The sequence below is a fragment of the Somniosus microcephalus genome, chromosome 7 (genome assembly GCF_052327205.1).
Source record: "Somniosus microcephalus isolate GS21.2 chromosome 7, FLI_Smic_1.0, whole genome shotgun sequence".
NCBI classification, from domain to species: Eukaryota; Metazoa; Chordata; class Chondrichthyes; order Squaliformes; family Somniosidae; genus Somniosus; species Somniosus microcephalus.
The window spans coordinates 270705328-270732966 of NC_140993.1; the positions used below are offsets into that span (position 1 = coordinate 270705328).

Consider the following 27639-nt stretch of genomic DNA (forward strand, 5'->3'; position numbering starts at 1 on the left):
AGGGAACTATAGACCAGTCAGCTTAACATCGGTGGTAGGAAAAATACTGGAATCCCTGAAGGAACAAAATAAAAGAACATCTAGGAACCAAAAATATAATAATGAATAGTCAGCATGGATTTCAAAAGGGAAAGTCTTGCTTGACCAACCTCATTGAATTCTTTGGAGAGGTAACAGAGAGAGTAGATAATGGTAATACAGTAGATATAATTTATCTAGATTTTCAAAAGGCCTTCGATAAGGTACCCCATAATAGGCTAATGAATAAGGTCAGAGAATGCAGAGTCAGGGGAAGTGAATACATTTCATTCTCTCTGGTGGAGCGAACTCACGGCTTCGCCAGGATAACAGGCTTCCCCCTGGTGCAGGTGCTATTGACTGCACACACGTTGCTTTGTGGGTGCCGCATATGAATTCGGAGATGTACCACAACTGGAAGGGATTCCGCTCGCTCAATGTCCAGCGGGTATGTTCCCATACTCAGAGCATCATGCAGGTCAATGCTTGGTATCCTGGCAACAGTCATAGAATCATAGAATTGTTACAGCACAGTAGGAGGCCATTCGGCCCGTCGAGCCCGTGCCAGCTCTCTGCGAGAGCACTTCAGCTAGTCCCACTCCCGCGCCCTTTCCCCGCAGCCCTGCAAAAATTTTTCCTTCAGGTACTTATCTAATTCCCTTTGAAATCCGTGATTGAATCTGCCTCCACCACCCTTTCAGGCAGTGCATTCCAGATCATAACCACTCACAGCGTAAAAAAGATTTTCCTCATGTTGCCTTTGGTTCTTCTGCCAATCACCTTAAATCTGTGTCCTCTGGTTCTCGACCCTTCTGCCAATGGGAACAGTTTCTCTCTATCTACTCTGTATAGACCCATCATGATTTTGAACACCTCGATCAAATCTCCTCTCAATCTTCTCTGCTCCAAAGTGAACAACCCCAGCTTCTCCAGTCTATCCACATAACTGAAGTCCCTCATCCCTGGAACCATTCTTGCAAATCTTTTCTGCACCTTCTCTAAAGCCTTCACATCCTTCCTAAAGTGCGGTGCCCAGAATTGGACACAATTCTCCAGTTGTGGCCGAACCAGTGTTTTATAAAGGTTCATCATAACTTCCTTGCTTTTGTACTCTATGCCTCTATTTGTGAAGCCCAGGATCCCGTTTGCTTTTTTAACCGCTTTCTCAACCTACCCTGCCACCTTCAACAATTTGTGCACATATACCCCCAAGTCTCTCTGTACCTGCACCCCCTTTAGAATTGCACCCTTCAGTTTATATTGCCTCTCCTCATTCTTCCTACCAAAATGTATCACTTCAGTGTCAGCTGTGTCTCAGTGGGCAGCACCCTCGCCTCTGAGTCAGAAGGTTGTGGGTTCAAGTCCCACTCCAGAGACTTCAACACAAAAATCTCAGTTGACACTCCAGTGCAGTATTGAGGGAGAGCTGCACTGTCAGAGGTGCCGTCTTCTGGATGAGATGTTAAACCGAGGCCCCGTCTGCTCTCTCAGGTGGACATAAAAGATCTCATGGCCACTATTTCGAAGAAGAACAGGGGGGTTATCCCCGGTGTCCTGGGCCAGTATTTATCCCTCAATCAAAATCACTAAAACCGATTATCTGGTCATTATCACATTGCTGTTTGTGGGAGCTTGCTGTGCACAAATTGGCTGCCGCGTTTCCTACATTACAACAGTGACTCCACTTCAAATAGTACTTCATTGGCTGTAAAGCATTTTGGGATGTCCAGTGGTCAAGAAAGGCGCTATAGAAATGCAAGTCTTTCTTTTTATTTTTGCCCTTATCTGCGTTAAACTTCATCTGCCACCTGTCTGCCCATTTCACCAGCCTGTCTATGTCCTCTTGAAGTCTCTCACTATCCTCCTCCAACCAACCAACACAGCCCCTTTCTGGCCAGTCTGTCCGTGATCGACTCATTTGACTGTGGTACCAGTGAATGCAACCCCAATTCCCCATTCACCAACAGACCCACACCGTACTTGCCTCTGTCACCACTCTTGGCCACAGCGATACAATAAAAAACACCACAAAACCATCAATCCAAACCAAATTTATAAACCAAACCATCCAATATTACATTCCAAAGTCAACTAATCACCCTTGTGCATTTCCTTAGAGTCTGTCTTCCATGTGCCTTTGCCTGTCCTAGTACTCCTACGCAGTGCTACCCCAGTGACTGCAGCATGGCTGGTGAAAGGCTGCTGACTTTCAGTGGGGGAAGACTGCAGATGACCTTGCAGGACGACCTTGAGCAACTCTGGGCCTAGAAGGCCCGGTTTTGGACTGTACCACCTCGACATGGGTGGCAGTAGCCTGGGCTGACTGGCTGACAGGCAACAGCAAGGGCACTGGCGGAGTGGCAGTGGTGAGAGGACAAATGCTGTCATCCTGAGAGAGGACAGCAGGTTTGCCACTGTCGCTCCCCCAGGGTGGTGCCTCAGCAATCCTAGTAATCAGTTGGAGGACAGATTGCTGGAATGCTGTGACACCCTGCAAGCCCCTTTCCACACTGGTAGCCGCAGCCATGATGGCAGCAGTCTGAGCTTGCGTGGCAACAGGCTGACCTTGCATGACTTCACTCTGAGCTTCCACTGCAGCACCCAGACGTTGGGTGGCTTCTGCTTGGGATGCAATGGAAGCTGAAACATCGGCCATCAGATGCTGCATCGTGGTTTGGCCCAGAAATGTGCCCATCAGTTCAACGCTGGAAATCATGAGCTCCAAGCTCTGCGAAATGCCTTGTGCAAGGTTGGAGCTGGATTCCTCCATTCTCCTTGACATTGCACTCGGACTTTCTGGCAGGTCTGCCAATGCACCAAGCATTTCATTGTGCAAACCCATCAGCGTTCTACTGTAGGCTGCCCCATCGAAGTCCTCATCTGAGTCCTGTGCAGCAGAACTCGTGTGCGACCTCGCCCTCCGGTGAGCTGGCACCTGCTCTACTCTTTCTCCCTGCCCTGGCTGCAGGCCGCTCATGCCCAGTGACTCACCACATGCAGATCCCTCCTCTGTGTCCCCCTCTAAATGACGCGCAGTGTCAGAATCTGAGCTGGTGGCTGCCAGTGTGAAATCGAGTGACCGTGCTGCCTCTTCTTCATCACTGCCTTCTTCCTCTTGCAGTTGCTGCTCCTCCACCACTGCCTGGCCAGGTTAGAGGTCTTGGCCATCTGAAAGGAGAAAGGCACAATGGTCGGGTTGTGGTGAGGGAATGGGGGAAAAGCGAGAGGTGCATGCTTACACCATCTGCAGCTTATAAATCAGAAGTGATTGTGGAATGAGGGGAAGTGGGATGTCAGAAGGAGGATTAGGTGTGAGGATCCCATCATCCTGCAGTGTTTCAGCCGCGCCGCTCACCACCAGCTCAGCGATGGCCGCTCCAATGATCTCAAGCACCGTCTCCTCCATATGGGTAAGATTATGCTGTGTCAGCCTTGGCTCAGTGGGTAGCACCCTCGCCTCAGAGTCAGAAGGTTGTGGGTTCAAGTCCCACTCCTGAGACGTGAGCACAGAAATCTAGGCTGACACTCCAGTGCAGTGCTGAGGGAGTGCTGCACTGTTGGTGGGCCCATCTTTGATGAGACATTAAACCGAGGCCCCGTCTACACTCTCAGGTGGACGTAAAAGATCCCATGGCACTGTTATGTAGAGGAGCAGGGGAGTTATCCCCGGTGTCCTGGCCAATATTTATCAGCATCACTAAAACAGATTATCTGGTCATTATCACATTGCTGTTTGTGGGAGCTTGCTGTGCACAAATTGGCTGCTGCAGTTCTTACATTACAACAGAGACTGCACTTCAAAAAAAAAAGTTCATCATTGCATGTAAAGTGCTTTGGGACATCCGGTGGTTGTGTAAGGCGCTATATATAAATGCAAGTCATTCTTTATGCAGGCGAGCCTGTCTTCCTGAGGGTAGCCCCTGCAGCCTTCAGTTATGAGCCACCTTCAGCTGCAAGAGAGAGGAAAGTGTGTCAGTGAGTGTGGTGCAATGTGTTTGGGTGAAGTGTGTCAGTGAGTGTGGTGCAATGTGTTTGGGTGAAGTGTGTCAGTGAGTGTGGTGCAATGTGTTTGGGTGAAGTGTGTCAGTGAGTGTGGTGCAGTGTGTTTGGGTGAAGTGTGTCAGTGAGTGTGGTGCAGTGTGTTTGGGTGAAGTGTGTCAGTGAGTGGTGTAATGTGTTTGGGTGAAGTGTGTCAGTGAGTGTGGTGCAATGTGTTTGGGTGAAGTGTGTCAGTGAGTGGTGCAGTGTGTTTGGGTGAAGTGTGTCAGTGAGTGTGGTGCAATGTGTTTGGGTGAAGTGTGTCAGTGAGTGTGGTGCAATGTGTTTGGGTGAAGTGTGTCAGTGAGTGTGGTGCAATGTGTTTGGGTGAAGTGTGTCAGTGAGTGTGGTGCAGTGTGTTTGGGTGAAGTGTGTCAGTGAGTGTGGTGCAATGTGTTTGGGTGAAGTGTGTCAGTGAGTGGTGCAATGTGTTTGGGTGAAGTGTGTCAGTGAGTGTGGTGCAATGTGTTTGGGTGAAGTGTGTCAGTGAGTGTGGTGCAATGTGTTTGGGTGAAGTGTGTCAGTGAGTGTGGTGCAATGTGTTTGGGTGAAGTGTGTCAGTGAGTGCGGTGCAATGTGTTTGGGTGAAGTGTGTCAGTGAGTGTGGTGCAATGTGTTTGGGTGAAGTGTGTCAGTGAGTGTGGTGCAATGTGTTTGGGTGAAGTGTTTCAGTGAGTGTGGTGCAATGTGTTTGGGTGAAGTGTGTCAGTGAGTGTGGTGCAATGTGTTTGGGTGAAGTGTGTCAGTGAGTGTGGTGCAATGTGTTTGGGTGAAGTGTGTCAGTGAGTGTGGTGCAATGTGTTTGGGTGAAGTGTGTCAGTGAGTGTGGTGCAATGTGTTTGGGTGAAGTGTGTCAGTGAGTGTGGTGCAATGTGTTTGGGTGAAGTGTGTCAGTGAGTGTGGTGCAATGTGTTTGGGTGAAGTGTTTCAGTGAGTGTGGTGCAATGTGTTTGGGTGAAGTGTGTCAGTGAGTGTGGTGCAATGTGTTTGGGTGAAGTGTGTCAGTGAGTGTGGTGCAATGTGTTTGGGTGAAGTGTGTCAGTGAGTGTGGTGCAATGTGTTTGGGTGAAGTGTGTCAGTGAGTGGTGCAGTGTGTTTGGGTGAAGTGTTTCAGTGAGTGTGGTGCAATGTGTTTGGGTGAAGTGTGTCAGTGAGTGTGGTGCAATGTGTTTGGGTGAAGTGTGTCAGTGAGTGTGGTGCAATGTGTTTGGGTGATGTGTGTCAGTGAGTGTGGTGCAATGTGTTTGGGTGAAGTGTGTCAGTGAGTGTGGTGCAATGTGTTTGGGTGAAGTGTTTCAGTGAGTGTGGTGCAATGTGTTTGGGTGAAGTGTTTCAGTGAGTGTGGTGCAATGTGTTTGGGTGAAGTGTTTCAGTGAGTGTGGTGCAATGTGTTTGGGTGAAGTGTTTCAGTGAGTGTGGTGCAGTGTGTTTGGGTGAAGTGTGTCAGTGAGTGTGGTGCAGTGTGTTTGGGTGAAGTGTGTCAGTGAGTGTGGTGCAATGTGTTTGGGTGAAGTGTGTCAGTGAGTGTGGTGCAATGTGTTTGGGTGAAGTGTGTCAGTGAGTGTGGTGCAATGTGTTTGGGTGAAGTGTTTCAGTGAGTGTGGTGCAATGTGTTTGGGTGAAGTGTTTCAGTGAGTGTGGTGCAATGTGTTTGGGTGAAGTGTGTCAGTGAGTGTGGTGCAGTGTGTTTGGGTGAAGTGTGTCAGTGAGTGTGGTGCAATGTGTTTGGGTGAAGTGTGTCAGTGAGTGTGGTGCAGTGTGTTTGGGTGAAGTGTGTCAGTGAGTGTGGTGCAATGTGTTTGGGTGAAGTGTGTCAGTGAGTGTGGTGCAATGTGTTTAGGTGAAGTGTGTCAGTGAGTGTGGTGCAATGTGTTTGGGTGAAGTGTGTCAGTGAGTGTGGTGCAATGTGTTTGGGTGAAGTGTGTCAGTGAGTGTGGTGCAATGTGTTTGGGTGAAGTGTGTCAGTGAGTGTGGTGCAATGTGTTTGGGTGAAGTGTGTCAGTGAGTGTGGTGCAATGTGTTTGGGTGAAGTGTGTCAGTGAGTGTGGTGCAATGTGTTTGGGTGAAGTGTGTCAGTGAGTGTGGTGCAATGTGTTTGGGTGAAGTGTGTCAGTGAGTGTGGTGCAATGTGTTTGGGTGAAGTGTGTCAGTGAGTGTGGTGCAATGTGTTTGGGTGATGTGTGTCAGTGAGTGTGGTGCAATGTGTTTGGATGAAGTGTGTCAGTGAGTGTGGTGCAATGTGTTTGGGTGAAGTGTTTCAGTGAGTGGTGCAATGTGTTTGGGTGAAGTGTTTCAGTGAGTGTGGTGCAATGTGTTTGGGTGATGTGTGTCAGTGAGTGTGGTGCAATGTGTTTGGGTGAAGTGTTTCAGTGAGTGGTGCAATGTGTTTGGGTGATGTGTGTCAGTGAGTGTGGTGCAATGTGTTTGGGTGAAGTGTGTCAGTGAGTGCGGTGCAATGTGTTTGGGTGAAGTGTGTCAGTGAGTGTGGTGCAATGTGTTTGGGTGAAGTGTGTCAGTGAGTGCGGTGCAATGTGTTTGGGTGAAGTGTGTCAGTGAGTGTGGTGCAGTGTGTTTGGGTGAAGTGTGTCAGTGAGCGTGGTGCAATGTGTTTGGGTGAAGTGTGTCAGTGAGTGTGGTGCAATGTGTTTGGGTGAAGTGTGTCAGTGAGTGTGGTGCAATGTGTTTGGGTGAAGTGTGTCAGTGAGTGTGGTGCAATGTGTTTGGGTGAAGTGTGTCAGTGAGTGTGGTGCAATGTGTTTGGGTGAAGTGTGTCAGTGAGTGTGGTGCAATGTGTTTGGGTGAAGTGTGTCAGTGAGTGTGGTGCAATGTGTTTGGGTGAAGTGTGTCAGTGAGTGTGGTGCAATGTGTTTGGGTGAAGTGTTTCAGTGAGTGTGGTGCAATGTGTTTGGGTGAAGTGTGTCAGTGAGTGTGGTGCAATGTGTTTGGGTGAAGTGTGTCAGTGAGTGTGGTGCAATGTGTTTGGGTGAAGTGTGTCAGTGAGTGTGGTGCAATGTGTTTGGGTGAAGTGTGTCAGTGAGTGTGGTGCAATGTGTTTGGGTGAAGTGTGTCAGTGAGTGTGGTGCAATGTGTTTGGGTGAAGTGTGTCAGTGAGTGTGGTGCAATGTGTTTGGGTGAAGTGTGTCAGTGAGTGTGGTGCAATGTGTTTGGGTGAAGTGTGTCAGTGAGTGTGGTGCAATGTGTTTGGGTGAAGTGTGTCAGTGAGTGTGGTGCAATGTGTTTGGGTGAAGTGTGTCAGTGAGTGTGGTGCAATGTGTTTGGGTGAAGTGTGTCAGTGAGTGTGGTGCAGTGTGTTTGGGTGAAGTGTGTCAGTGAGTGTGGTGCAATGTGTTTGGGTGAAGTGTGTCAGTGAGTGTGGTGCAATGTGTTTGGGTGAAGTGTGTCAGTGAGTGTGGTGCAATGTGTTTGGGTGAAGTGTGTCAGTGAGTGTGGTGCAATGTGTTTGGGTGAAGTGTGTCAGTGAGTGTGGTGCAATGTGTTTGGGTGAAGTGTGTCAGTGAGTGTGGTGCAGTGTGTTTGGGTGAAGTGTGTCAGTGAGTGCGGTGCAATGTGTTTGGGTGAAGTGTGTCAGTGAGTGTGGTGCAATGTGTTTGGGTGAAGTGTGTCAGTGAGTGTGGTGCAATGTGTTTGGGTGAAGTGTTTCAGTGAGTGTGGTGCAATGTGTTTGGGTGAAGTGTGTCAGTGAGTGTGGTGCAATGTGTTTGGGTGAAGTGTGTCAGTGAGTGTGGTGCAATGTGTTTGGGTGAAGTGTGTCAGTGAGTGTGGTGCAATGTGTTTGGGTGAAGTGTTTCAGTGAGTGTGGTGCAATGTGTTTGGGTGAAGTGTGTCAGTGAGTGTGGTGCAATGTGTTTGGGTGAAGTGTGTCAGTGAGTGTGGTGCAATGTGTTTGGGTGAAGTGTGTCAGTGAGTGTGGTGCAATGTGTTTGGGTGAAGTGTGTCAGTGAGTGTGGTGCAATGTGTTTGGGTGAAGTGTGTCAGTGAGTGTGGTGCAATGTGTTTGGGTGAAGTGTGTCAGTGAGTGTGGTGCAATGTGTTTGGGTGAAGTGTGTCAGTGAGTGTGGTGCAATGTGTTTGGGTGAAGTGTGTCAGTGAGTGTGGTGCAATGTGTTTGGGTGAAGTGTGTCAGTGAGTGTGGTGCAATGTGTTTGGGTGAAGTGTGTCAGTGAGTGTGGTGCAATGTGTTTGGGTGAAGTGTGTCAGTGAGTGTGGTGCAGTGTGTTTGGGTGAAGTGTGTCAGTGAGTGTGGTGCAATGTGTTTGGGTGAAGTGTGTCAGTGAGTGTGGTGCAATGTGTTTGGGTGAAGTGTGTCAGTGAGTGTGGTGCAGTGTGTTTGGGTGAAGTGTGTCAGTGAGTGTGGTGCAGTGTGTTTGGGTGAAGTGTGTCAGTGAGTGTGGTGCAATGTGTTTGGGTGAAGTGTGTCAGTGAGTGTGGTGCAATGTGTTTGGGTGAAGTGTGTCAGTGAGTGTGGTGCAATGTGTTTGGGTGAAGTGTGTCAGTGAGTGTGGTGCAATGTGTTTGGGTGAAGTGTGTCAGTGAGTGTGGTGCAATGTGTTTGGGTGAAGTGTGTCAGTGAGTGTGGTGCAATGTGTTTGGGTGAAGTGTGTCAGTGAGTGTGGTGCAGTGTGTTTGGGTGAAGTGTGTCAGTGAGTGTGGTGCAGTGTGTTTGGGTGAAGTGTGTCAGTGAGTGTGGTGCAATGTGTTTGGGTGAAGTGTGTCAGTGAGTGTGGTGCAATGTGTTTGGGTGAAGTGTGTCAGTGAGTGTGGTGCAATGTGTTTGGGTGAAGTGTGTCAGTGAGTGTGGTGCAATGTGTTTGGGTGAAGTGTGTCAGTGAGTGTGGTGCAGTGTGTTTGGGTGAAGTGTGTCAGTGAGTGTGGTGCAGTGTGTTTGGGTGAAGTGTGTCAGTGAGTGTGGTGCAATGTGTTTGGGTGAAGTGTGTCAGTGAGTGTGGTGCAATGTGTTTGGGTGAAGTGTGTCAGTGAGTGTGGTGCAATGTGTTTGGGTGAAGTGTGTCAGTGAGTGTGGTGCAATGTGTTTGGGTGAAGTGTGTCAGTGAGTGTGGTGCAATGTGTTTGGGTGAAGTGTGTCAGTGAGTGTGGTGCAATGTGTTTGGGTGAAGTGTGTCAGTGAGTGTGGTGCAATGTGTTTGGGTGATGTGCCTGTCATGGTTGAATAGCTGGCAGTGTGTGCAAACTGTGAGATGTGGGTGTGAGGCTTGCAGCAGTGCTAAGTGTGTGAGGGTGAGGTGAAGCTATGAATGAGTTGTGATTGATAGAGATTGTTGGTAGGCGAGTGAACGAGGTGTAGTGAATTGAGCAATGTCTGTGGTTAGTGGTTCAGTTGTAAGGATATGGCATTTGACGATGAATTCACTGACCTTGACCACTCGTGTGAGGTCATTTAACTTGTTGCGGCACTGCATCCAGATAGTCGGGGTTACACTGCTGGCATTGAGCACGACGGCTATCCCCTCCCATTGCCTTTTTCGCATTTGCCTGGATGTCCTCCTGGCCCCATGTGGAAAAAGGACTTATCTCCTCCTGATCACCTCTTGCACCAAGGACTTCAGCGCTGCATCCGAGAACCTTGGAGCATGCTCTCTCTCCGTTATACTACTTCCTGCTCACACTCTTTTCCCCAGCCAATTGAACCACCTGCTGCAGCCAGAATACACCTCCCCTTTAAGAGGCGCAGGCCGGCTTTAAGAACTGCAGACCAGCTTTAAGTGGTGCTAGCCTTGAACAAACTTGGGCCCCCTTGCTGAGCATGCAGTCACTCAGCAGCGCGTTCAGTGCTGGGCCAGATGCCACAATCATTCTGATTAGCAGGCAGCACAAACTTTGTCTTCGGTTGATGCCGCATCATGATCCGGCGCCTGTTTTCGGCGGCAAACACATTTTTAGCCCTGAATATTTGGCACCTAACAATTCATGACCAGTATTTTTAAACATGTCAAAGTGTTTTTTCAGAAGCTTTTAGGCTTCACAAGCAACTTTGCCAACACAATTAACTTGTTCGAAAACAGTCTGCAAGAGGTGGTTTGGTTGAATGCATTAAGGATAGAAGCCAAGTTAAAACATTCAGTTTGCTTTGAGAATACTGACATTTGGTTGTTCTTTCTTTTAGTTTAAAGGTAGACTTGTATTGTGCTAACTAGCGTATCATGTTTGTCAGATATATTAGAAAGTTCTTCTTTGAGACATTCTCTGCTGATTGGGCACATTGGCCAAGCCAGCTCGACACCTCGGCAGGAGACTGATAATACCACCTCATGGGTGATAGTTAAAAAAAACTGCTAAGCTTTCAAATTCCTTTAAAGTTCAGCCAGTTTAATTAATCTGGCAGCGGCTCAATATATCTCATATCTGGTCGGATGTCATCTGCTGTGAATGAAGCATATGCTCAGCTTTGCAAATGAACCAATCCAACACTCGTATCCCTTTACTGAAAGTGAGCTTGAGGCGATGCTGTGATGCGTGAGTGCACAAGACAGACCACACTTGCTGAGGAGGGTACTTGCTCTCTGATCTTCTCCTCTCTGGTCTCCCCTCAGAGTTAGCCACCACTTGTTCATTAATCAGATGCCAGGATGACACTTGAGATGAGCGCTTCCTCTGCTCAATCTAAATCCTCCATATATATATTGGATCCAGCACTGATCATGAGGTACAACACCTCCAACCCTTCTCAAATGACAGCAGCGCCCGTTAATTGTAATTCTTTGGGGGCGATTTTGTGAATGGGGGAGCGTTGGAGGCAGGACTGCTGCTTGTCGGGTCGATGCCCCGCCTGCATCGATTTGTGGCCAACCCACGCTATTTTCCCTTGATTGACCTTGTTACGCCCGCCCAGCGGGCTCAGCAGGCCAATTAAGGGGAAGCCGGTTACAGAGAACGTCAGCGTATGATTTGACAGAATAATTGTCACCGTTTGACAGCTCTGTGAAGCTGTCAAACACTGACTCTCTCTGCAGTTTGATGAAGTCTTGCATACCTTCTTTCTTTTACAGAAATGAGATGTTTGTTGCATTGGAGAATGCAACGGCCATCTCTCATCTGCAACACGGAGGTGCGAGACTCTCCGCATACAAACCGACTGAAGCCTGCAGGAAGAAACAAAGGTAAGTACACTTTTACTAACACTTTGCACTTACCTCAGATACTCACCTCTCCACACTTGCACCCATCACTTACCTTCACACCACACTTTTGCACTCCCCGATCCCCGCAGACCCAGTCCTCGCCTCGCTGAGCTGGTGTGTTTTTGGAGCCTTCGGGAAGCCCGCACTTGTGAGGGCGAAAAGGGAATAATCCTATTTTCTGCCTATTAACTACCTGTTAACAGGCAGTTAATGGGATTTAATCCCTTCCCACCTCCAAGGAGACGGGACCCGGCGCGGGACGGCTACCCACCTCCTGGGAAGATGCCACAGAGGTGGGTTGGGGGCGGGTTTGGGCACCTGCCCCCAAATTCTGCCATTTTCCCAGCAGTCCCGCCTCCATACGCACCTCCGCTGGCAAAATCACCCCCGAGGAAGCGGAAGGAAGGAGGCAACTCAGACAGCCCCTCTCTGGCCGGGATATCTGGGATGGAATCATCCGCCTGCAGTACCAGTGACCACAGCCCAATTCCCCTTTCAACATTAGCCCCACACCCTCCCTTCCCTCTGTTACTGACCATCACTGCGTCCTCTTGGCCACAATATTGAAATAAAAGCCACAACAAAGAAAATTTCAAATCCAACTTTATCTATATATCAATCCAATATTACATCAAAAATCAACTAATCACCCTTGTGCATTCACTTAGTGGGTGTCTTGTGTGTGCCTTTGCCTATCCTAGTGCTCTTTTGCAGTGCTACCCCAGCATGGCTGGTGGAAAGATGCTGAAGATAGCCTTGCTGGTCGACTTTGAGGAGCTGGTGGCTGGGAGTGTGAAATCGAGTGACATTTCTTCTTCTTCTACTTCACTCACCTCTCCACTCACCTCTCCCTCTTCTTGATCACCCACAGGCTGGGCAAGGCGGCTGAAATGAGGAAGGCACAAGTGTAGGGTTGTGGTGAGGGGAGTGGGGTAAGGCAAGAGCTGCATGCTTACACCATGTGCAGTTTGTAAATCAGAAGATATTGTGGGATGAGAGGGAAGTGGGCTGTGAGAAGGAGGATAACATATGACGATACCAGCATCTTTTATTCTTTCAGCCCCGCCACTGGCCAAGACTTTTGAAGATGCACTTAGTGACCTCTTGACCACTTGTCTGAGGTCATGAAACTTCTTAGGGCACTGGAGCCAGGTCCTGGAGGTGACACTGCTGGCACTGATGACCTCGGTGATCTGGTCCAACATCCTTCTTTCTGGAGGGCCTCCCAGCCTCCTGTGGTTAGAGGACCTCTCTTCCAGTGTTGACGCCCTGCACAAAGCTGGAGTGTTGCTTCCGAGACCCTGGGTGTCCTTTCCCTGGCCTGTTGAGTCATTTGTGTTAGTGCTGAAGCATTTTTAGCATTTTTCTTATGTGCAGAAGGCAGTTCAGCTTTAAGAGCTGCAGACTGCCTAGTTCTGAAGGATTTTAAGTTTATTTTGCAGAAGGCAGTTCAACTTTAAGAGCTAGAGACTGCCTTGAAAATGAGCAAGCCAACTTTAAGTAAAGCCAGCGACGCAAACGTGGGCCCCCTGCTGAGCACACAGCCTGTCAGCAGCGTGTTAGTCGCGATGCTCTGCTCTACAATCATGATATTTAGCATCAAATTGACGTGCTGCTTGTGCTTTCTGAACAGGCGCGGTGCCCACGACCGTTTTCGGGTCTTATCGAATTTCACCCCCTCAGAGTTTGCCCACAACTGATGATAGACCAGTTGGTCTATAGTTACTTGATTTATCTTCCTCTCCCTTCTTCAACGGATTAATCAAGGATAGTCAGCACGGATTTGTTAAGGGAAGGTCGTGTCTGAAAAACTTGATTGAATTTTTTGAGGAGGTAACAAGGAGGGTAGATGAGGGTAGCGCGTTTGATGTATTGTGTATGGACTTTAGCAAGGCTTTTGATAAGGTTCCACATGGCAGACTGGTCACAAAGTTAAAAGCCCATGGGATCCAGGGCAAAGTGTCAAGTTGGATTCAAAACTGGCTCAGAGACAGGAAGCAGAGGGTAATGGCTGATGGGTGTTTTTGTGACTGGAAGGCTGTTTCCAGTGGGGTTCCACGGGGCTCAGTACTAGGTCTCTTGCTTTTTGTGGTATATATCAATGATCTAGACTTGAATATAGGGGGTATGATTAAGAAGTTTGCAGATGATACTAAAATTGACTGTGTGGTTGATACTGAAGAAGGAAGCTGTAGACAGCAGGAAGATATCAATAAATTGGTCAGGTGGGCAGAACAGTGGCAAATGGAATTCAATCCGGAGAAGTGTGAGGTAATGCATTTGGGGAGGGCTAACAAGGAAAGGGAATACACATTAAATGGTAGGACACTGAGTAGTGTAGAGGAACAAAGGGAGCTTGGAGTGCATGTCCACAGATCCCTGAAGGTAGCAGGCCAAGTAGATAAGGTGGTTAAGAAGGCATACGGAATGCTTGCCTTTATTAGCCGTGGCATAGAATACAAGAGCAGGGGGGTTATGCTTCAACTGTGTAAAACACTAGTTAGCCCTAAGCTAGAGTACTGCGTGCAGTTCTGGTCACCACATTACAGGAAATATGTGATTGCACTAGAGAGGGTACAGAGGAGATTTACAAGGATGTTGCTGGGAGTAGAGAATCTTAGCTATGAGGAAAGACTGGATAGGCTGGGTCTGTTTTCCTTGGAACAGAGGAGGCTGAGGGGAGACCTTATTGAGGTGTATAAAATTATGAGGGGCCTAGATAGAGTGGATAGAAAGGATCTATTTCCGTTAGCAGAGGGGTCAAAAACTAGGGGGCACAGGTTTAAAGTAATTGGTGGAAGGTTTAGAGGAGATTTGAGTGTTGTGGGGGTCTGGAACTCACTGCCTGAAAGGGTGGTAGAGGCAGGAACCCTAACCACATTTAAAAAGTACTTGGATGTGCACTTGGGACGATGTAACCTGCAGGGCTACGGACTAAGAGCTGGGAGGTGGGATTAGGCTGGATGGCTCTTTGTTGGCCGGCGCGGACACAATGGCCTCCTTCCGTGCTGTAACTTTCTATGATTCAACAGGGCGGTCCTGAATCCCCCGGCACAATTTACTTATCTAACCCGAGGTATTACAGGATATGGGGCAAAGCCAGGTATGTGGAGTTAGGTCACAGATCTCTCTGATTGGCGGTGTAGTGTATGTAACTGTTCTACCTTTAAGAGAACTATTGTATGTAACCGTCCACCTTTAAGAGAACTATTTTAGGTGTGGCACTACTTTATCTTGGCTGCTGTATACTGTAATACCGACGGTGACCACACCGGTATATAAGTGCTGTGTCAGGATTTATTGGGCAGATTCGCCCTGACCTGTTAAAGTTACTCTTGTAGTCTGTGTATTAATTCGCCATAATACCTACAGACTTTACAGTGGCGACGAGTTCGATCTTACCCTGTGGCAACAATACTTCCGAAGCAGTTAACGAGCATCGAGAAGAGGCACCCGCCCTCGTCGTTCTGCTGAGAGAAAACTCGAGTCTGCAAAGCAAGGAAGAAGGAAGAATTCAGACACGAAGCCTTCCATCAGCAACAGGCACTGATTGTCCCTTCTGCCACGGTGGTGAGTGAGCCGATCAGCACGAGAAGCAAGTCGGCCATGGTGACTGTGAGTAAAGGGAAAATAAAAAAAATAAACGGAGGATAAGGGCGGTGAACTCGACCACGGTCGGGGGAAAGGAGCCGGACAGAAGTCGGGCCCAGAGGCGCTGAGACTGGGGCAGCGTGGAGCACGGAAGCCGCGGTACAAGCGGGCTGGGAGACGCAACGGCGTCATGAGACAGCTAGACCGCGACCGGCGAAAAAGGCCGGGCAGCTACCGAGGCCACGAGGCGCTGCGACCGGGATCGTAAGGCGCGGGAAGATATAAAAATAAATAAACCGCGGTGAACTCAGCCGCAGCCGGGGAGGAAAGCACCGGACTGCGAGAGGGTTGGGAGGCGCGATTGGAGTGAAAAAGGCCGGGCAGCGACCGAGGCCACGAAGCGCTGCGACCGGGATCGTAAGGCGCGGGAAGATATAAAAATAAATAAATCGCGGAGAACTCAGCCGCAGCCGGGGAGGAAAGCACCGGACTGCGAGAGGGCTGGGAGGCGCGATTGGAAGCCGCTGAGGGAGAGACAGAGCCCGAGCGAGCGGGAGAGACAGAGCCCGAGCAAGGGAGACTGAGCAAGATCCAGCCCAGCGGCTGAAACTGTTCGCCGTCAACGGGTTGTACCCAGCGCCGGTTGCCCTGCCGAGAAAAGGGAACAAGGAACGCACTGAAGCCGACGCGCAGGCTGCGAACCCCGAAAGCCAGCGGTCGTCGCCCGAGGGAAAAGCTTACCCCTCCCGCCAGGGGAAGAAACGCGGGAAGCCGCCAGTAGGCGGGGAAGAAGACAGAAGCGGGAAACCGCCATTTTGAAAGTGGGCGGGGAAAGAAGACAAGCGCGGGAAACCGCCATTTTGAAAAAAAAAAAGTTAAAGAAATATTTCGTTGTTGTTTCTCAGGAAGAGTGTGAAGATGCCTAAGCGTAGTAACATCAACGGGTTCGATTCCGATGTGGAAGATTGGGCCACGTATGTAGAACGCATCGAGATATATTGTAAGGTCAATAAGATAGCAAATTATGACAAAGCTCTAACCTTACTAAACTCAATGGGTGCAAAGACATACGGGTTATTGAAGCATCTTCTATCACCAGCTAAACCGGCGGATCAGTCTTTCGCTAATATTGTTGCTGTCCTGAAGGATCATTTTAACCCCGCACCGCTGATGTTAGCGGAATGATCAAAATTTTACGTGAGAACGCAACGAAAAGAGGAAAGCAACGCGGAGTACCTGGTTGAACTGCGTAGGCTAGCAAAATACTGTCAGTTTGGCGTAAATCTGACAGAGGCACTGAGAGACAAGTTCGTGTGCGGGATGTCGAAGGAAGGAACACAAAAACGACTGCTCGAAGAGAACGATCTTACACTTGATAAGGCTGTCCTTATTGCAGCATCGCACGAAGCCGCAGCGAGAGGCACGGCGGAAATGCAGCGGAAGACAGCGGTACTCAGTGTGGATCAAATGACTTCGGGTACAACGAAATGTTATCGTTGTGGGAAGACAACACATGACCAGAACCAATGCTGGTTTAAAAACCAGGAATGTAGAAAATGTGGCAAGCTTGGTCACATAGCTAAAGTATGCCGGTCAGGAAAGAAGACCAGCAATAATAAGTCACCGCAGAAGAAGTACAGAAAGGTACATAAGGTGAATGGGAAGAGTCCAGATGAACAGAATTCGGACTCAGACTCCAACAGCAAGGAACTGGGTAGTCTGAGGATTCACAATGTGAGTAAAGAAGCTGACCGACAAACTATCTGGGTCACACTACAGATTGCAAAAGTCCAAGTGAAGATGGAAGTGGACACCGGATCGGCGTTGACGGTCATGAATAAGCAAGATTACAAAAAGTTATTCAAACATATTCCCCTACGGGATACAGAGATAGTATTGCAGACATACACGGGGCACAAAGTATACCCCATCACGAAGATAAAAGTCAAGGTGAGATACAAGGACAAAGATCACCAAGGGATGGACATGTATGTGCTGCCCAAGGGAGGTCCACCACTTCTGGGACGGGAGTGGATCAGGAAAATAAAGATAGACTGGCATTCACTAAACACAATGACGGTAGATTCCGGAAAGGAAGATGTCAAACCTGAACGGTTGTCCAGAATATTGGACGAAGCTAAAGAGGTATTCCAGCAAGGACTGGGAACACTGAGAGGAATTAAAGCAAAAATCAAGATTGCAGAACATGCAAGCCCAAAATTTTTCAAAGCCAGATCGGTACCTTACGCGATACGACCTGCTGTGGAGGCAGAACTGGAAGAGCTTGAACGTTCAGGGGTACTGTCTAAGGTGGACTGGAGTGAGTGGGCCACGCCTATTGTTCCCGTCATGAAGTCTTCATCAAGTAACAAGCCAGGGGGACCGGGAAAGGTCCGCATCTGCGGAGACTTCAAGATCACAGTTAATCCGGTGCTTCACACGGTACAATACCCGCTCCCGCGGATTGAGGGTATCTTTGCTTCATTGTCTGGCGGGAAACACTTCACCAAGATAGACCTGGCACAAGCATACTTACAAATGGAAGTCGAGGAAGAGTCGCGCCAGTATCTCACAATCAACACGCACAGAGGCTTGTATTGTTATAATAGACTGGTTTTTGGAGTAGCTTCGGCTCCAGCAATTTGGCAGAGGGCCATGGAGCAGGTCTTACAGGGTATTCCAAGCACGCAGTGTTACTTGGACGATATCCTGATTACGGGAGAAGACGAGGAGGAACACCTCACAAATTTGAAACTGGTGCTCACCAGGTTGAAGGAATATGGCCTTCGAGTTAATCGCCAGAAATGTGAGTTCTTCCAGAAACGGATCTCGTACTGCGGTCATGTCATTGACCAAGAGGGGCTGCACAAGTCACCTGACAAGATAGAAGCTGTCGTGAAGGCCCCCGCTCCGGAAAATGTATCACAGTTGAGATCGTTTCTGGGGTTGATTAATTATTACCACAAGTTTCTGCCAAATCTATCCACGGTGCTGCATCCGCTGAATGCTCTGTTGCGGAAAGAAGTACCATGGAAGTGGAGCGAGGACTGTAAGAAGGCCTTTCGCAGAAGCAAGGCGTTGATTACCTCTGAGGAAGTGTTGGCTCATTTCAACCCAACGTTACCTCTTCGTCTAGCTTGTGATGCTTCCCCTTATGGAATTGGAGCAGTACTTTCATACAAGTTACCAAATGGCTCGGAAAGGCCAGTCGCATTTGCGTCCCGATCATTGACCTCCGCTGAGCGAAATTATGCTCAGATGGATAGGGAGGCCCTCAGCCTTGTGTGGGGAGTAAAGAAATTCAATCATTACCTGCAGGGCAAGAAGTTCACATTACTGACAGACCACCAGCCGTTGGTGTCCATATTCAACCCTAACAAGGCCGTTTCCACTATGACAGCGCAAAGGCTACAGAGGTGGTCCGTGTTACTTGGGGCACAACAATATGACATCGAATACAAAAGGTCCAAACAGCATGGAAATGCTGATGGGTTATCGCGCCTACCGTTGCCAGTAGTAGAAGAGGCGGCTACAGTGGACCCGGTAGAGATGTTCCACTCATCCATAGTAGAATGTCTACCAGTAACAAATTCGATGATCGAAAATGAAACAAGAAATGACCCGACTCTCTCACGAGTCTACGATTTAACAGTGGAGGGATGGCCAGCACATGGCGAACCAACGCTGCCCGCATTTTCGCAAAGAAAAGAACAGCTGTCAGTGTGCCGAGGAACCTTGATGTGTGGATCTAGAGTGGCGATTCCACCCAAACTTCAGCATAAGGTGCTAAAGGAGCTTCACGAGGGGCATCTGGGTGGAGTGAAAATGAAGAACCTAGCAAGAGCGTTTGTGTGGTGGCCAGGTATTGATGGAGACATCGAAGAAATAACCAAGAGCTGTCTAGGATGCCAGAAGGTCCAAAACGCGCCACCACAAGCTCCTCTGCATCCATGGGAGTGGCCCTCATCTCCTTGGAAAAGGGTACACGTCGACTTTGCTGGTCCATTTATGGACTCAATGTTTCTAATCGCGGTGGATGCACACTCCAAGTGGCCGGAGGTAATAAAGATGTCCTCCACCACCACGGAAAAAACCATCACAGTATTAAGGACCATATTTGCCAGGAATGGGCTGCCGGAACAGATCTGTTCTGATAATGGACCGCAATTTGTGTCCGAAGAATTCAGGAAGTTCTTAAAAAGGAATGGGGTCAAGCACTACACGTCAGCCCCATACCATCCCGCCACCAATGGATTAGCTGAAAGGTTTGTCCAGACCTTCAAGAAGGCCATAGAGGCCATGGGTAATGAAGACATCAACCTACAACATAAGGTAGATAACTTCTTGTTGGCGTACAGGAATGCAACACATGCGGTCACAAACCAAACTCCCGCCATGATGTTTTTCAATAGAAGACTAAGATGCCGGCTGGATTTGATCAAGCCAAACGTCAGGAGGGACGTAGAGAACCGGCAATTTCAGGGCATGAATGAAAGGCCAACTAGATCCTTTCAGATAGGTCAACAAGTTTTGGCCCGGGACTACCGTACCGAGAAATGGCAGCCTGGAACTATTGGGAAAAGGCTAGGGCCGCTGATGTATACCGTGGACATTGGTGACAGCATAATAAGGCGCCATGTTGACCAGATCATAGGGTCATCCACAAAGGACCAACCTACTCCACAACCTTACACGGCTAATGTTGAAGCAGAGATACCCAGAGCACCTACCTCCGATCTGGTAATACTGGAATCAGATGAACCTGACACTGTCCTTCAAGCCGAATCGACCTTGCCAGAAGAACCTACTACCCCGCCGAAAACTACTACACCACCGAGGCGTTATCCGGACAGAGTCAGGAAGCCTCCAGAGAGACTGAATCTGTGAACTGTTTTGCATAAGTTGTATATATGTTATGATGTTATGTTAATGGGGAATAAGTATGTTGTAAGCTAAAAAGGGAGGATTGTAGTGTATGTAACTGTTCTACCTTTAAGAGAACTATTGTATGTAACCGTCCACCTTTAAGAGAACTATTTTAGGTGTGGCACTACTTTATCTTGTAGTCTGTGTATTAATTCGCCATAATGCCTACAGACTTTACAGGCGGAACAGGCTCAAGAGGCTAAATGACCTACTCCTGTTCCTATGTTCCGACAAAGTGGATGTCCTCAAACTGACTTAGGCCGCGATTTTGCCAGCGCTTAGAGGACGGGTTTGGAGGTGGGTCAGAGGTTAAATTTCTTTTGATTGATGGCAAGTTCAGATCCCGCCTCCAAACAGCTTTCCCAAGTGTCGGGTCCCCGATTTGTGAATGGACCCGACACCTAGCAGTGAGAAGCAGATTAAAGGCAATTACCTGCCTATTAACAGGTACTTGCCAGCAGTTTTCAGCCTGTTTTTGGATTTTCCCAATTCTGGGTCGGGTTTCCCGACGTCCGGACACTACGCCAGGTAAGTGTGGCGTGTTGTGAGTCTGGTGTAATGTTTGTGGAATGATGACAGCTGCAGACGTGGTGTGAAGGATCCAATGTTGCACATGGTGAGTTTCAGAGCAAAGAAAATGTTGGTTACTGCATTTTTAAAACATTTACAGATTTCTTTATCTTACAAGTTTTTAAATTCAACTATATGTCCAGTGCCACCTCAATGGGAGAACCTCTGTCACTAGTGACAGATCGCTTCTGTCACCTCACCTGTAGCTGCCATCTACTCCAGCATATGGAGGGAGTCATTGGAGAGCCTAGGTGCAAGAGTTCACCTTTGTGCAGTGATTGTCCGTGTTTTCAGCACCTCAATGCTGTCAAACACTGAGAAACCAACTGTCAAAATAAAATTGTGCATGGTCCCTTTAAGGAAACCGGCAGATGACGCATCATCAAATGAGGTCATCAGCCCCGCTTCCTGTCAATTGGCCGGCATGCCCGCAGGGCGGGGCTTAACAAGGTCAATCAAGGGAAAATCACGTCTGTGGAGCGGAGGCAGCTGGGGATGGGACCGGAACCCGGAAACCAGCTGTCCCACACCCATCCCAATGACGATTACAAAATCGCGGCCTTACACTTTCAAAGACCTGATCTATATGGAGTGCCAATGCCTTATTTTTATTTTGCATTGCTCATATTCTAGAGCAGGCATGAGCTGGAGTTTCCTAAGTTCTTTCTATAACCCACAACTTTGTTCAGTAAGTAAATATCAAGGGGACTGGGCAGCAGCTTAAAGCAATGGCGGGAAAAATTGGGTGGCTAATTTTTGCGCCCTGAAAAGGTAAGTGCCCCTCCGCCGGAAATTCCCTTGTAGCGCCCCAAGCAGGAGGGGGCGCGCTACTGGAAGTGCTTCACTTCCTCCTTGGGGCGCTACAACTGAAGATCGTGGTGCTACGTGCAACAGCGCCACATGTGTTGCCACGTAGCGCCGTGTCATTGCAGGCTTCCTCCCTTGATTAAAGGGGAGGGGCCTAGCGCTGCGCGCACCGGGGTTCTGCTGGTCCGCCAGGGAGCGGGGTGCCGGGAAAAAAGCCCAGCGCGCAAGAGAAGTGCTGGGCTGAGCGATCGCGGCCGGCACCCCAAAGGAAAAAAAAGGGGAAGGGGGCAGGTGCTGGCTGTCGGCCCAAAACAAAATGGTCGCCGCTGCAAAAACGCCTCCTGACCCTGTCGGACATATCGTCCAGCGATAGGTCAGAGGGCGCAAGGGATGTTTGTGGGCGGGGCGCTGTGCACGGTCTTGACGCTACCGCCGCCGCTAACCTCCTGCTGAATTTCATGGGAGGCGTTGGCAGCGCAGCACCCGGGCGCTAGGGGATCTGCGCCCCGTTAGCACCCCCGGGGAAGCTAACGAGAGCCGCAAATCAACCCAATTTCCCCCCCCATGCTCTTTGACTTTTGGACCCTGGTTTACAATCCAGCTGAGAACAATTGTATGAACATCTTCTGTTTTTGCAAGGACAAGGAGGCATAATATTAAAATTATAGCTAGGACGTTCAGGAGCAAATTCAGGAAGCACTTTTTCACACAAAGGGTAGTAGAAATCTGGAACTCCCTGCCTAAAAGGTGGTGGATGGCTGGGTCAATTGGAGCTTTCAAGACTGAAATAGATAGATTGTGTTAAATAAAGGCATCAAGGGGTATGGGGCAAAGATGGGTAAATGGAGTTGAGTTGCAGGTCAGTCATTATCTAATTGAATGGCGGAGCAGGCTTGCGAGTTGACTGGCCTACTCCTGCTCCTAATGTTCCTATGTTCCTAAGCTGCATGCGACTTAAATGAAATGAATTGGGCAGCCTCGATGCAGTGCCCAGAAGGAATGAACGAACCTGCACACACAATTGTCTAAAATTTGGCTTCAAATTGGCAATGAGGCTCAGATCATAAAGATGTCTGAGGTGGAAAATGGAAGGAAAAGACACACTGATGAAGTACGGCTCCTTATCTGAGGCTGGGAATTAAGGAAGCGCAGAACCTAAGAACATAAAAAAGTTAAGGACAAGTCCCAAGCTACCTCTAATTTAATGTCTCTCAATGTCTCTTAATCTCTCCTGCTTTCTATCCTATCACTGACCTTCCCTGTTGTACTTTCATCCCCTCCCCTTTTTCCCAGCCCCCACTTGCTTTAAAATCTATCCCTTTTCCTGCTTTTTTTCCAGTTCTGACGAAAGGTCTTCGACCCGAAACGTTAACTCTGTTTCTCTCTCCACGGATGCTGCCTGACCTGCTGAGTATTTCCAGCATTTCCTGTTGTTATTTCTAATTTTAGAGTGCTGGATGATGACCTTCTGACCCTGCCATAACCCAGACCCAGTTTGGTTCACCTCCCATGTCTGGCATTTTTCGGGTGGGTTTCGCACCACTAAGAGTGAACCCGCCATTGTCCAGCCAGAAAACTCTGGTGGTGCCGCAGCAGCAGAAGAGGCGGCTGGGCAGTTAAAGAAGTACAAAAGGCCCCAATATTGGAAGATCAGCTGTCTTGTAGGCCTTGATAAAGATCAAAAACTAGAAAGGAAGGGAAGTGGGGGGGTCAGATTTGGAGGGAGAGGAAAACTCTGCAAGACCCCCTCCCTCTACGGACAGATCACAGGGCCAATGGCCACCTTACTCATGGTTACCCTGGGAAGCAGCAATTAATGGAACCGACACTTGGGAAATCCTCTGGAGACTCGGGACCCGCCCCCCGTCACCATTTATATGTAGTGGGTGGGGAAGTAGAGGCCAGTGGCTGTTCTGGTGGGAGCAGGGGAGGGAATAAAAGGTTGGACAGTTATATTCTCCAACGCCAATCCTGCCTGATATTGGGTGGGATCGCAGGGGAGAATCTAATTGATGATGTCAAAGGTAAGAAAAGCTCCCGTTCTTTAGCACTGATGTCCCTTAGCTTTATAATCACAAAATTCACTGAGCTCCCCAGAGAAAATGGTCATATCTCTGTTGAGCATATTAGCCCATATAATCAAGGAGAAAATGTTGGGTGGGGGCGTCGGTCCAACTCTTGACCTGTCACTTTCTGAAACACAGAGACCGGAAAAATTGCTCAGAGTTGTTCCCGCTCTGCCGGTGTTACCTGTAAATGGGGTTCCCACCACATTTCTGGTGAAGCGTCATCGGTGGAACAGGAGCAGCTCTGAGGAGTTTCCCAGCCATGTTCTCTTCACCTTGGCAACACTGCTGCTAGGAAGGGGGTAGGGGATAACATTCTTAGCTGACAACATGAGGGAGATACTCCGCACCCCCCCCCAACACCCCCCCCCCAACACCCCACCCCCCCCCACCCCCACCCCCCCCAACACCCCCCCCACCCCCCCCCCAACACCCCACCCCACCCAACACCCCACCCCACCCCACCCCCCCAACACCCCACCCCACCCCCCCCAACACCCCACCCCACCCCCCCCCAACAACCCCCCCGCAACACCCCACCCCACCCCCCCCCAAACACCCCACCCCCCCAACACCCCCATCAAATGCACAACTCAAAACATCCCACCAAGGGGAATATCAACCACACTGGCTTCATTTGCATGAAGATTGCATCTTATAACCTAGCGTCAACACAGGAAAATGTTCACATTTAATGCTCTTAGCTCCTGCGAGGAGCATGTATTGGATATTCATCTAATAAGGAAATATCCACACTGGGCAGCTTGTATGCCCTGTTCCAAATCACTAATGACTGACTATTAGGTCCCACAGGAATTCATTTTGGATACTTACAAATTAAGTTAATATTCTTTACTGCCTTTGGCAAACCCTAATTAACTGCTGCATTTATTGAAGCCAATCCTTGCGATTCTTTACGGTTTCAGGTTTCTTACCTTGAGGCTAACTTGTGAGTACAAATTGTTTCTTTGGGTGCGAGAAAGATTAAAATGATAAAATGCCATGAGAAGAGATTGAGTAAACTAGGCCTGTATTCACTTGAATTCAGAAGAATGAGAGGGGATCTCATTGAAGCATACAAAATTATTACAGGGCTGGATAGGGTGGATGCTGGGAGAATGTTTCCCTTGGCTGGGGAGTCTAGAACCAGGGGCCACAGCCTCAGGGTAAAGGGTCGGCCATTCAGGACTGAGATGAGAAGAAATGTCTTCACACAGGGTGGTGAATCTTTGGAATTCTCTACCCAGAGGGCTGTGGAGGCTCAGTCATTGGGTATATTCAAAGCAGAAGTCGATAGATTTCTGACTAGTAAGGGCATCAAGGGATATGGCGATAGGGCCGGTGAATGGAGTTGAGGCAGAAGATCAGCCATGATCTCACTGAATGGCAGAGCAGGCTCGAGGGGCCGAATGGCCGACTCCTGCTCCTATTTCTTATGTTCTTGTCACGGGGCCGTGCATTCACGGGGCCGTTTTCCTAGGGTTTCGGTAGTGGACCCAAGCGCAGGAAACCTATCCAAGGACTCGAGACCGGGTAGAACTCGAAAGGAGATTCAGTTGAGACTTGAAAACAGAGAGACATGGTAACACTCGAAAGGAGATTCAGTTCAGACTCGAAAACACAGACAGACTCGAGAACGCCAGAGGCACAGCAAGAGCTGTGTCTTCCAGGCAGGCGAACCCCAGGACTGAGCAAAGAGGACAGGCAGCTTAAATACAGGCCAGAGTGGTCACGTGACATAATTATTCAAATGAGACAGGAGACAAATACTTTAACAACACACAGGTGAGGCCAGAGGCACACAGACAAAACAGGGACAAAACCGAACAACTTTATTAACTAGCCTGATTACTCTGATGAGATCAGTTACTCGAGAAACAGGTGAGGAGAGGGGCCCAAAGGCACGGCAGCAGCGCACCGAGGTCTCAAAAACCGCCCTCAGGCGGCGAGAGGGAAGTGCCGCTGAAGCCGTTACAGTTCTATGATATAGTACTAGGTAATGACAATCTCAAACAAGAGAATGACCAGCCTTCTCCTGCAACCTTCAATAGTACCATTTCAATAGGCCATCTTGGTGATGGAGAGGGTATGGGGTCGGAAGCTCAGCTAAGGGTCAGAAAGGATGCCCAGGTTGCGAATGGTCTGGTTCAGCCTCAGTCAGTGGCCAGGGAGAGAGATGGAGTTGGCACCTCCCCTGTGACCTCTAGAACTGAGACAGACAAGAGCAGCAACGTCATGGAAACACCATCACCTCCCAAGTTCCCCTCAAAGAAACACACCAAGAAACACACCAGCCTATCTTGGACATATATTACTACTACTTTATTGTTGCGGCGTCAATATTCTGAAATTCCCGACCTAACATTATCATGGGAGGACAATGCCACATGGACTGAAGTGGTTCTAGGAGAAGATCCAACACCACCTCCTCAGGCAATTAGGGATGAGCAATAAATATGCCTTTCCAGCATTGCCCATATACTGAGAACAATTTTTTTAAAAGACAACCCGTTCCCCCTCCACTGAATGCCAAGAGACCTGACTGATATTGACATGGTAAGTGTAGCCATGCGAAGGAGGAACAGGGTAACTTTGGACCAATGACTCCCAAAACTTTGCACCACCGAAGGTTTTCCTTGGCTCAGTCTGAGTCTGTTGTAAACTAATTAGTAGAGTTTGATTGCTGTGATTGGTCAACAACTCATTTATCATCGTATTATGTAATTACGAGGATGGTAGAAGAGGAACTAAATGGGCCTATGTCTTTTTTCACCTAGTAATTCCCATGTTCCTATTTTCCTTTCCTCCTAGCCATTGCTGTAATGAAAATGGAGGCGATTGTTAAGGTCTGAAGTTATTAAAGTTAATGTCAAGGCCCCAGAACTGCAGGAGAAAGATGTGGGCCGCAATTTTCTCCAGGGAGACGGGTTGGGGGTCGGGGGGCCTCCGTGGCAGGTGGAAAACTCGGGAGGCCAGGTTTCCCACAGGCCCTGTCGACTTTACAAATGGCAGGGCCTGATTTACATGTGAGACCTCGGATTCCCACCTTAAATTGAGAGGCTGGCTGGCTGTGGGCGGGTAGGCCTGCAGATGCAAGGGGTCGGCCCGGGGGAGGGATCGTGGGGGATGGGAGGAGGGTCGGGGGTTTGGCAGTGGAGGATCTGGGATCGCGGGAAGGGGGGGGGGTCGATGGTGGGGGGGTCGCCGGAGCATCGACTGGGGGTGTTAGCCAGGGGATTGGCGGAGGGGTGGGGCGGGGAAGGTGGTGGTTGGAGGATTGGCGGGGTGAGGGGGGGTGGTTGGAGGATCAGCGGGGTGAGGGGGGGTGGTTGGAGGATCGGCGGGGTGAGGGGGGGTGGTTGGAGGATCGGCGGGGTGAGGGGGTGGTTGGAGGATCGGCGGGGTGGGGAGTGGTTGGAGGATCGGCAGGGTGGGGAGTGGTTGGAGGATCGGCAGGGTGGGGGTGGTTGGAGGATCGGCGGGGTGGGGGGTGGTTGGAGGATTGGCGGGGGGGAGAGAGTGGTTGGAGGATCGGCGGGGTGGGGGGTGGTTGGAGGATTGGCGGGGGGGAGAGAGTGGTTGGAGGATCGGCAGGGTGGGGAGTGGTTGGAGGATCGGCGGGGTGGGGAGTGGTTGGAGGATCGGCAGGGTGGGGGGTGGTTGGAGGATTGGCGGGGGGGAGAGAGTGGTTGGAGGATCGGCAGGGTGAGGGGGTGGTGGTTGGAGGATCGGCGGGGTGAGGGGAGGGTGGTTGGAGGATCGGCGGGGGGGAGAGAGTGGTTGGAGGATCGGCGGGGTGAGGCGGGGTGGTTGGAGGATCGGCAGGGTGGGGGGTGGTTGGAGGATTGGCGGGGGGAGAGAGTGGTTGGAGGATCGGTGGGGTGAGGGGAGGGTGGCTGGAGGATCGGCGGGGTGAGGGGGGGTGGTTGGAGGATCGGCAGGGTGGTTGGAGGATCAGCGGGGGGGGAGGTGGTGGTTGGAGGATTGGCTGGGTGAGGGGGGGTGGTTGGAGGATCGGCGGGGTGGGGGGTGGCTGGAGGATCGGCGGGGTGAGGGGGGGTGGCTGGAGGATCGGCGGGGTGAGGGGGGGTGGTTGGAGGATCGGCAGGGTGGGGGGTGGTTGGAGGATTGTCAGGGGGGAGAGAGTGGTTGGAGGATCGGCGGGGTGAGGGGGTGGTGGTTGGAGGATCGGCGGGGTCGGGGGTGGTTGGAGGATCGGCAGGGTGGGGGGTGGTTGGAGGATTGGCGGGGGGGAGAGAGTGGTTGGAGGATCGGCGGGGTGAGGGGAGGGTGGCTGGAGGATCGGCTGGGGGGAGGGGGAGGCGGTGGTTGGAGGATCGGCAGGGGGTTAGAGAATTCCAAAGATTCACCACCCTCTGTGTGAAGAAATTTCTTCTCATCTCAGTCCTGAATGGCCTACCCTTTATCCTGAGGCTGTGGCCCCTGCTTCTAGACTCCCCAGCCAA

General features: G+C 49.9%; 1 protein-coding gene across 1 annotated transcript in view; it reads left to right on the top strand.

The window, feature by feature from the left end:
* The first annotated feature begins 409 nt into the window (after positions 1 to 409).
* Positions 410 to 27639, top strand: part of LOC147115334 (dual specificity calcium/calmodulin-dependent 3',5'-cyclic nucleotide phosphodiesterase 1C-like) — a 224312-nt gene continuing 197082 nt past the window's right edge. The window contains exon 1 of the mRNA XM_085993997.1: positions 410 to 507. Within this exon, the coding sequence (XP_085850123.1) occupies positions 410 to 507 (98 nt within the window). The remainder of the gene's footprint in view (positions 508 to 27639) is intronic.